Source organism: Phoxinus phoxinus (assembly GCF_949152265.1).
Source record: "Phoxinus phoxinus genome assembly, chromosome: 20".
Taxonomy (NCBI): Eukaryota; Metazoa; Chordata; class Actinopteri; order Cypriniformes; family Leuciscidae; genus Phoxinus; species Phoxinus phoxinus.
In genome coordinates this window covers 2747558-2758018 of record NC_136895.1, presented here as the reverse complement: position 1 = coordinate 2758018, position 10461 = coordinate 2747558, and the positions used below count along the sequence as shown (strand labels likewise).

At 34.0% G+C, this 10461-nt stretch overlaps 1 protein-coding gene across 2 annotated transcripts; it reads right to left on the bottom strand.

The window, feature by feature from the left end:
• Nucleotides 1-1620: 1620 nt before the first annotated feature.
• LOC306988541 (uncharacterized protein) lies at nt 1621-6452 on the bottom strand. Of its 2 annotated transcripts, none has more exons than XM_079593596.1 (9): nt 6332-6452; nt 5576-5655; nt 5356-5490; nt 4401-4563; nt 3715-4263; nt 3113-3168; nt 2844-2911; nt 1784-1830; nt 1621-1698 (listed from the first exon to the last, which is right to left on the bottom strand). In XM_079593596.1, the coding sequence occupies exons 5-9, from the start codon at nt 3846-3848 to the stop codon at nt 1632-1634; spliced, it is 372 nt and encodes a 123-aa protein (XP_079449722.1). In that variant the 5' UTR covers nt 3849-4263; nt 4401-4563; nt 5356-5490; nt 5576-5655; nt 6332-6452; the 3' UTR covers nt 1621-1631. Both variants share the same exon structure in this region; 1 of them encodes a protein (XP_079449722.1).
• Between the last annotated feature and the right edge of the window lie 4009 nt (nt 6453-10461).

Genomic DNA, 10461 nt, shown 5'->3' with positions numbered 1-10461 from the left:
TGGCCTATTTTACACATGTTTATAAACTTGCAACAACTTACATAAAGGCAAGTTGTTGAAAAGATTATATAACTGTGTCCATGATGAGAATACATCTGTGTATACTGCCCTTCCACCCTCAGGGAAGTTATGCTTAGGGTTAGGGTCTCGCTAAAGGGGTAATTTCTCACAACATAGTAACACCACTTTGTTAACTGAATGCATTATTGATGTAATAATAACATCAACACCTACTTTGCAACATTAAACGGTTTTTAATATGGGTTAAAAGATTGTCCAACCACAGCGCATCCTCATGGTGCCAAGGGAAGGTCAGAACCAATGACAACCCAGTTGAGCAGATGCTTCACACTTACTTGTACATATATGGTCATTCATGACAGAATCTTCCAGGTTATTGTGGTGAATGAACAGATTATCATTTAAACATTTATTTGCCCCCATTAAATATCAAACTAAAACGACATATTGCATTGTGGGATTAACCTGATGCAGCAAAAGATTTGTTGATTACAGTGACCCCCCCCCCCCAGACTATTTAAAATAGTCTGCTAATTATTAAAGCATTGCAGTATTTCTTGACCAAATTCCAGCTACTCAAATGAGGTGCTTCTGTAATATTTAGTGTATCTAAAGTGTATTAAAGGTATACATTTAATCACTCCTGTTTCATGGAAATGGACCCTTCAACCTTGCCATTATTATCACCAGTTGAACTTTAATGAGCACATATATGTATATATATATATATATATATATATATGTATGTATAATTAGCATATGAAAAACTACAATAATAACATATATACAATGTTATAAGAGTGCAAATACTATTTTTACATTATTAAATAATAATATATATAGAAACAGTTATTTCCTTCCACAATTTATTAACTATCCATTAACTATAACTTTTTGTCACCCAAATTAATTTGATCAGAAGGGATGTGTAAGCACTATTAATTGAAAAACTTTTGTTTTGTATTATTAAAAGAATTGTTTGACTATACAAGGGTAAATTTGTGATAATTCTACTATGGTATTTACCAACTATTCTTATGCATTAATGCAGTAATGGTACTTCACTAGACTCAACTCACTGATCTATGTGCTAATATATGACAATATAATATACCATGTACATCTAGCCTCTAGTCTAGAGAGAATATGGTTGTTCACATCCATATATTTACTGAATAGACAAGTATACTGTATATATTATGTACACACACACAATGAGCTTACATTCAAAAATGACTATGTAAGCCTACAAATGACTTCATATTGATAGTTTCCCCAGTGTTGCTGTGGGTTTCTTCTGGGTGCACCAGTGTCCTCCGCACTTTAAAAACATGCAGATATAGTTAATCAGGAACTAGAGGCTATATTGTGTGTGTGTCATCTCTGTGACAGACCTGTTCAGGGTGATTTTCTACCTTTGGCCTGTGGTAGCTAGGATAAGCTCCAGCACCTGGATATTTCAGGCATAACAATGTGGTGTTTTTTTAAAGGTCAAAAGATGTAAATGGACATAGTGAAAACATAAACCTTTATTTGTCCACTATGACAGAAACTGTGGTTCAAAAACAAACAAACAAACAAAAAACTGTCTTCATATACTGGTAATGTAATTAACATTGATCGAGAGTAATCTGAACATGATCTTCTGGCTGCCAGGTGGGTGGCCATGTCTTCTTACTGTAAAAAGGTAAAAACAACAATCAATAAATGAGAAATTTACAGAGGTGAATTAAGTTGCCATGTAGGTTTACTTATTACTTACCAGGATGGACAAGGCAACCAATGCACCAACACCTCTTTACGTCCGTCCTGTGAATTAGGTCAAAAATAAAGAGCCAATTACAAAACAAATCATCTTTACATTTCAATCTTTACATATTACATCACTTACTACATTTTTAAAGCATTTAACGTAAATCATCAAAAGCTTTTAACAAAACACCATGGAAAGCTAACATCCTTATGTGGCATAACATTACTGTGGTACAGCAACACCACCAGCACAAAAACAGAGACAGGTGTACTGTAGCTGCAGGTCGAGTTATGTACGTAACGAAAGGTGGCATGCTGAAAGGTGAATGCTACTACAACAGAAACTAACCCCTAACCTTAACACACAGCTTGCACGACCAATTAAAAATACCTTTCTCCACAAGCAAAGCTCCAACATACCTACGCTTGCAAAAACACACTACAGCAGGTTTTGTCAAAGTATACAATCTGAAATTTGAATTCCAATTCATCATTTAGGATTCTTATCATCTTAACCAAAACTGACCCATAAATGCCACTCAAGCAAAGCCTAAAAGACTGAAGAGCAAATTCAGTTAACATATTCAAAAGCAATGGAAATACACACCTGAACTTTACATGTTTTAAAGTTAGATTATATGTTATATTCATACTACAATGTAGAAGCCAACACTGTAGTACTGCACAGAATATTTTAAATTAAAATATGAATTTACAATTCTTCACCTTATTAATCATTGTTTGTGTATTGGTGTGTAATCTTCTACCTTATGTTCTTTTGCAGTGCCTGTACTCATACTGTAATCAGTAAGCAAATATGAATTCCATTCCAGATATAATTTTTTTTGCAATAAAGTACCCTACTCATTAGCATACATTGAATGTGGAGTTCTAAACATTACAACAGAGCTAAATATTTTGGGATACTGATCCATTCATAGTTTGAGCAAAAACATAAATTAATTACTTATTTTAATAAATTCTTTAAATACATTTTCTGCACATGAAAATGTCATGGGTATTATGGAACACACAACATTAACAGATTGAAGATACAGAACAATGCCAACCTTTCTGAGACGCGTCTTCGATACAAATTCCACAGGAAATACATCCAGAGATGCATGGAATGGACATTCTGTAAAAATTTAAAATTTGGTTAGAAATAAACTAATTACTGAACTTGAACAGAGAATGTCTAAAATTTAAAATGCAAAACAATTTTTAAACATCTAAAAATCTAAACTGCACTGAAACAAACTGGAACTTTCCAAATGGATGACAATGTGTAATAGACTACCAATGCAAAGATCTAACTGTATTTTATAACATTTTATACCTGTGTCCGTCTTTTTTTGGCGCTTTCTCTTCGCTGCCATGTTGACAGCTGGTTTGCTGTGAAGTAAAAAAAAAGAAAAAGTTTTTCCTTAGTTCAAGTTCACATTGTTCCTTGCTCATTGTACTGGCTTTACCCAAGGTCATTTCACTCTGCGCTCATCTTTGAAATGCCTCTTGGGCATCCAAATGTAGGACCTATCACTCTGAATGGGGAAACATCATATTCTCCAAAACTGTTAAATTATTACATTTAAGATTAAATTTCTGATTTGAAATCACCAATAAAATCTGACAACAGTCTCATAATTGTTTTGATATGTTCCTAAAGTATATATATATATAAAAAAAAAACTTTTCAGACTAGAGCAGCCAATGTGCATGAGCAGTCATACATGCGAATCTCAGAATACTGTCTATTTCTAGAGCAACCAGAGCGTCTAACAGCAGTTGGGATGACGTGTTAACTTTTCTAATCAACAATTTGCTCTTTTATTTAGAAGGTTGGATTCCCATTTACCATGTTGGGCATTATTAATGAGTAATAGGAGTGAAATGGTTTCATATATATAGAGTCCTTGCTTCACCCCATCTTCTTCTACTCACCATTCTGGTTTTAATACGACTCCCTCTTTCTCTCTTCTCTCTTCCATTTCATTCATCTTATGAGCACTAGTCGTTCTTTTCTCTGCCCGTTTCTTCATCTCCTTTGCCCGTTTAGTCTTTTTTGTCACTTTCATGTCTCCTTCCTCAACAGATCTCTCTGGTTCTTCCCTTCCACTTTCTGTCTGTTGTTCTTCAATTTGCTCTTTATCCTCCGATCTTTCCTTCCTCCTCACTTCTACATTTTTCTCTGATAAAATGTCCTCTTCATCTTCTACAGCCTCTTTTAAGTCCTGACTCTTTGTCCTATCACCCTCTGTGTCCTTTTGTTCTTTTTCTGGACTTTTGCATCTCTGTTCCTCAACAGGCCTCTCTGGTTCTTCCTCCCCACTTTCTATCGGTTGTTCTTCAATCTGCTTTCATCCTCCAGTCTTTCCGCTTCTACATTGTTTTCCAGTATAATGTTCTCTTCATCTTCTATAGTTTCTTTCAAGTCCTGCCTTTTTGCTTCATTACCTTCTGTGACCTCTTGTTCTTCTTCTGGACTCAAACCTTTAAAAAAAGTTTAAAAAAGACTCAAACCATTAAAGTCATATTAAAACATAAAAAAAAAATTTGAAATAAAGTGCAGTTTTAGAAACTTGTATAGCTACAGTATTTAGGTATCAGTGCTTGCAAATACAATTTACCCTGTAAAATATGCTCAAAGAGGATGAGTATTTTCTCCATCACCATATGTCCCTCAGGTGGAAACTCAAAGGGACACTGGACCTCTGCTGTCCACTTATGGGCCTTGGAACATTTCCCAAGGAGAAGAAGAGGAACATATCCCAGAGCTTTCAGCTTCTCCATCTAAAAATATAAGAACGTCAAACAATACAACTTTTAAAAATGGTTCATAATAATTCTTAAGAAACAGTTAAAAAAATATCCTTAACATGTGTTTTTTCTTGCTTGAACACAAAAACATAGTTTTTTTTAAAAATGTCCAGGCTTATTATTTATATTATACCATACCTTTTTTTTTTTTTTTAAGACTATTCAGACTGTATTCTTTCAGAAAAACAAAAACAAAAAAACAAATCAAGGCTTTGCTAAAGTTGAGTATGACAAACTTTCTGCTTTCAATGAACATCAGTTCACTTTGGTAGCCATATTTGCAATGCCTCCAGGCAACTTTGTTTAGGTTATGCAAGGCTAACTGCTATTTACTTGAATGGGGAACTCCTGAAATCTCAAAACATATTGTACAATTGTCAATAAAATCTGACACGAACTGTGTCATAAGATCAAATAAAGTTAAAACTATACATTTTGTTTAGATTTAGTCATTGTGCATGTGCAGTATAGTTCTCCTTTTTCTGGGAACCAGAGCTTCTAATGTCAGCTGCAGTGATGTGGGACTTTACCAACTGCCCATTAGCTCTTTAATTTACAAGAGTTCTGCCCATTAGTGGAAATAATGTGAATTACTTTTTATTTAAACTGTCAGTTTACAGGAATTACTATTTATTCATGATCATGTAATGTATGATGTTTATGAACTTGTATGTAAAATCTTTATATTTTATAGCCTCCTATATAAATGATTTAGTTTAGAACAAAGTGTGAGGTAATACAATTAGAATGTTGAACTTTGCTTACCATGATGGCTAAATTGTTAAGGACTTTGGATTGATTCCGTGACCTAACTGTTGTTTTAGCCCACTGCTGGGCTTGGGCACGAAACTTTGCCAACCGCACTGATTGCTTATTTTTAAAATTAAGCAATTTTCCACACTACAAAAAGAGAAACAGAAATACATTGAGTATTAAAATAAATGCAATGCCACATAAAGAAACAGTGTTAGTTATGCACAATCACCTTAAAACAGGACCGGTGTCGGCAGTTCATCTTAATCTGGCAGTGGGGACATTGGCGTAAGGTTGAACCTGGCATTTGGACTATACAAAAACAAAACAAAATTACTACATTTGACATATCATAAAAGACAGACATCAAATACAAAACTTGAATTAAAGATGATTTTATCTTTGATAAGCATATAGTTTTTGAGGTGTGTGTGTGTATGTATATACATCACACACACACACACACACACACACACACACACACACACACACACACATATATATAATATAATATATATATAATGGTACCTCTCAAAAGCTACATACTTATTAAAGACTAATAATAACTGATTTATTTTCATTATCATCAAATGTTTTCAGGATTGGCCAAGATAAACAGTATGTGATGATTGTACAGGGCTGTTAAAATCCACATATCTGTGATCTACACGTAATGCCTGGTAAGGACATAGTGTGATCTCATCATAAAAAATAATAAAAAACATATGATGCATCAATAAAAAGTAATCGTTGCGCACCGCAAACTCTTACACTACATTTTATCCTAAAATATTTAATAATACAATATTTTAAACAGACATTAATCGCCTGACAACTGTAGCGCTACATGTGCATGCTTAAAATAATAGCTAAAAGAATAGATGACAGCATTGACACGCATTAGATATCGGAAGCTATTAGCACTTGCATTTACAATAATTTGGGTTAACAAGAACCGAAATGTTTTATTATTTTGCTAAATACTTACTTGTGTATTCCGATGATTGGATGGACGCGGCGAATTGAGCACTGTATTGAGGGGGCGTGAAAGTGACGAGGGCGCTAAAAAAAAATTAAACATTTGATTGGTTTCCAAGCGGCAGTGGGTGTTTCCTGGAGCAGCAAAATACTAAAATCCAGGGCAAATTATGTACCTTTTTTAATTGATTAATTTATTACATGTTTTATTATTATTAGTTAATAATTTACTATTCCAAAAACAATCACAAAAAAAAAAAAAAAAAATGCGTGTAGCCAAAAAGACAAAAGCAGAGAGCAGAATAAATAAAGCAGAGATATATAACTACTATAACTAGCATAAATTATTCACATATTGAATTATTGAAAATTCTGCAAACATTTTGTTTCCCGGAAATGGATTGTTTAGAATTAAACTGAAAAAAAAAAAAAAATCCCCCGACTATTTATGAGCAAGCATGTAATATTAGATTAGATATTGTAACAAAATTCTCCCCCATTAGAGATTATGAGTTATGTTTCTGTAAAAAAAATAAAAAATAAAAAAAAAACCTCCTTCTGTATGGCACTTCGACACCTGCACGAGATGAAATCGTGAATCTTCGTACGATTGCAGGGGCGGGACGATGACGTTGACTATAATACATTTCTGCGTGCAATGCATACGCATTTTCCATCAATAGAAGTTTACCGGGAGGGTTTTGCGTACCATATGAACGCGAAATGTGACTTTAGCGTGTAAATACTACGCCAAATGAAAATGAAAACTCGTGGTATAGATACGCAGTAGGAAGAGACTGGGTTGGGTTTAAAACCAGGGTCCTCTGTCCAAAGAACTCTTTGGACAGAAATATGTTCAGTAGGTCAAAGAGGGACCTCTGTATACCTGCTATGACACATATAACTATACAACAACAACTAACTTATTCATTTTTGCATTGACGGGAAATTGCATTAGCTTCTGCGTTACAAATAACATACCTCATGTGCAAGGAAAAGATAACACGATCTAATAATGATGCGTTCAATAATAATGTATTGTTATATCTAACTATATAATTTAGATCTTTTATGCAATGGAATGTTACTCCAAAAATGGTATCTCTTCAATGCACAATCGGAACGAGTTAGTTACTGTATGTATGCAATGCACTCATAGCTTATATGTTAATCTCTTTAATGGACATGGGAATGTTTTTTGTCAATGCACAAAGTTAGATTGTTTGTGCAATGCAATTCAACAACATATGTTGTCTCTTTAATGCACATGGGAATGAGTTAGTTCTGGTATGCAATGAGTGGATTGTATTTTATTTTTCAATGCACAAAGTTAGATCGTTTGTGCAATGCAACAACAGATGTTAATTTCTTTAATTCAAGTGCATAGCTTATATTTTTCAATGCACAATTTTAGATAGTTTATTGCAACGCAAAGACACATATGTCATCTCCTTAATGCACATGGGAATGAGTTAGTTCTGGTATGCAATGAAACAAGTGCATAGCTTATATGTTATTTATCAATGCGCAAAGTTAGATCGTTTGTACAATTGCAATGCAACAAACATATGTTATCCTTTATTGCACATGGGAATGAGTTAGTTCTGGTATGCAATGCAATGCAATGCAATGCAATGCAAGTGCATAGCTTATATTTTTCAATGCACAATTTTAGATCGTTCATTGCAATGCAAAAACACATATGTCATCTCTTTAATGCACACGGGAATGAGTTAGTTCTGGTATGCAATGCAATGCAATAAAATGCAATGCAATGCAATGCAATGCAATGCAATGCAATGCAATGCAATGCAATGCAATGCAATAAAATGCAATGCAATGCAATGCAATGCAATAAAATGCAATGCAATGCAATAAAATGCAATGCAATGCAATGCAATGCAATGCAATAAAATGCAATGCAATGCAATGCTATAAAATGCAATTAAATGCAATGCAATGCAATGAAATGCAAGTGCATAACTTATATTTTTCAATTCACAATTTTAGATCGTTTATTGCAATGCAAAAACACATATGTCATCTCTTTAATGCACATGGGAATGAGTTAGTTCTGGTATGCAATGCTATGCAATGCAATAAAATGCAATGCAATGCAATGCAATGCAATGCAATGCAATGCAATGCAATGCAATGAAATGAAATAAAATAAAATAAAATGCAATGCAATGCAATGCAATAAAATGCAATGCAATGCAATGCAATGCAATAAAATGCAAAAGCATAACTTATATTTTTCAATTCACAATTTTAGATCGTTTATTGCAATGCAAAAACACATATGTCATCTCTTTAATGCACATGGGAATGAGTTAGTTCTGGTATGCAATGCTATGCAATGCTATGCAATGCAATGCTATGCAATGCAATGCAATGCTATGCAATGCAATGCAATGCAATGCAATGCAATGCAATGCAATGCAATGCAATGCAATGCAATGCTATGCAATAAAATGCAATGCAATGCAATGCAATAAAATGCAATGCAATGCAATGCAATGCAATGCAATAAAATGCAATGCAATGCAATAAAATGCAATGCAATGCAATGCAATGCAATGAAATGCAATGCAATGCAATGCAAGTGCATAACTTATATTTTTCAATTCACAATTTTAGATCGTTTATTGCAATGCAAAAACACATATGTCATCTCTTTAATGCACATGGGAATGAGTTAGTTCTGGTATGCAATGCTATGCAATGCTATGCAATGCAATGCAATGCAATGCAATGCTATGCTATGCTATGCTATGCAATGCTATGCAATGCTATGCAATGCTATGCTATGCAATGCAATGCAATGCAATGCAATGCAATGCAATGCAATAAAATGCAATAAAATGCAATGCAATGCAAGTGCATAGCTTATATTTTTCAATGCACAATTTTAGATCGTTCATTGCAATGCAAAAACACATATGTCATCTCTTTAATGCACACGGGAATGAGTTAGTTCTGGTATGCAATGCAATGCAATAAAATGCAATGCAATGCAATGCAATGCAATGCAATGCAATAAAATGCAATGCAATGCAATAAAATGCAATGCAATGCAATGCAATGCAATAAAATGCAATGCAATGCAATGCAATGCAATGCAATAAAATGCAATGCAATGCAATGCAATGCAATGCAATGCAATAAAATGCAATGCAATGCAATAAAATGCAATGCAATGCAATGCAATGCAATAAAATGCAATGCAATGCAATGCAATGCAATGCAATGCAATGCAATGCCATGCAATGCAATGCTATGCAATAAAATGCAATGCAATGCAATGCAATGCAATGCAATAAAATGCAATGCAATGCAATGCAATGCAATGCAATGCAATGCAATGCAATGCAATAAAATGCAATGCAATGCAATGCAATGCAATGCAATAAAATGCAATGCAATGCAATAAAATGCAATGCAATGCAATGCAATGCAATGAAATGCAATGCAATGCAAGTGCATAACTTATATTTTTCAATTCACAATTTTAGATCGTTTATTGCAATGCAAAAACACATATGTCATCTCTTTAATGCACATGGGAATGAGTTAGTTCTGGTATGCAATGCTATGCAATGCTATGCAATGCAATGCAATGCAATGCAATGCAATGCAATGCAATGCAATGCAATGCAATGCTATGCAATGCTATGCAATGCTATGCTATGCTATGCAATGCAATGCAATGCAATGCAATGCAATAAAATGCAATAAAATGCAATGCAATGCAAGTGCATAGCTTATATTTTTCAATGCACAATTTTAAATCGTTCATTGCAATGCAAAAACACATATGTCATCTCTTTAATGCACATGGGAATGAGTTAGTTCTGCTATGCAATGCTATGCAATGCTATGCAATGCTATGCAATGCTATGCAATGCTATGCAATGCTATGCAATGCTATGCAATGCTATGCAATGCTATGCAATGCTATGCAATGCTATGCAATGCTATGCAATGCTATGCAATGCTATGCTATGCAATGCAATGCTATGCAATGCAATGTAATGTAATGCAATGCAATGCTATGCAATGCAATGCAATGCAATGCAATGCAATGCAATGCAATGCAATGCAATAAAATGCAATGCAATGCAATGCAATGCAATGCAA

Coding starts and splice junctions, on each gene's coding strand:
- LOC306988541 (XM_079593596.1), bottom strand. CDS start 3,848: ATGAAAGTGACAAAAAAGACTAAACGGGCAAAGGAGATGAAGAAACGG. Junction 3,169..3,714: donor GTCGTATTAAAACCAGAATG/GTGAGTAGAAGA, acceptor TTTACTTCACAG/CAAACCAGCTGTCAACATGG. Junction 1,831..2,843: donor CGAAGACGCGTCTCAGAAAG/GTTGGCATTGTT, acceptor CCTAATTCACAG/GACGGACGTAAAGAGGTGTT.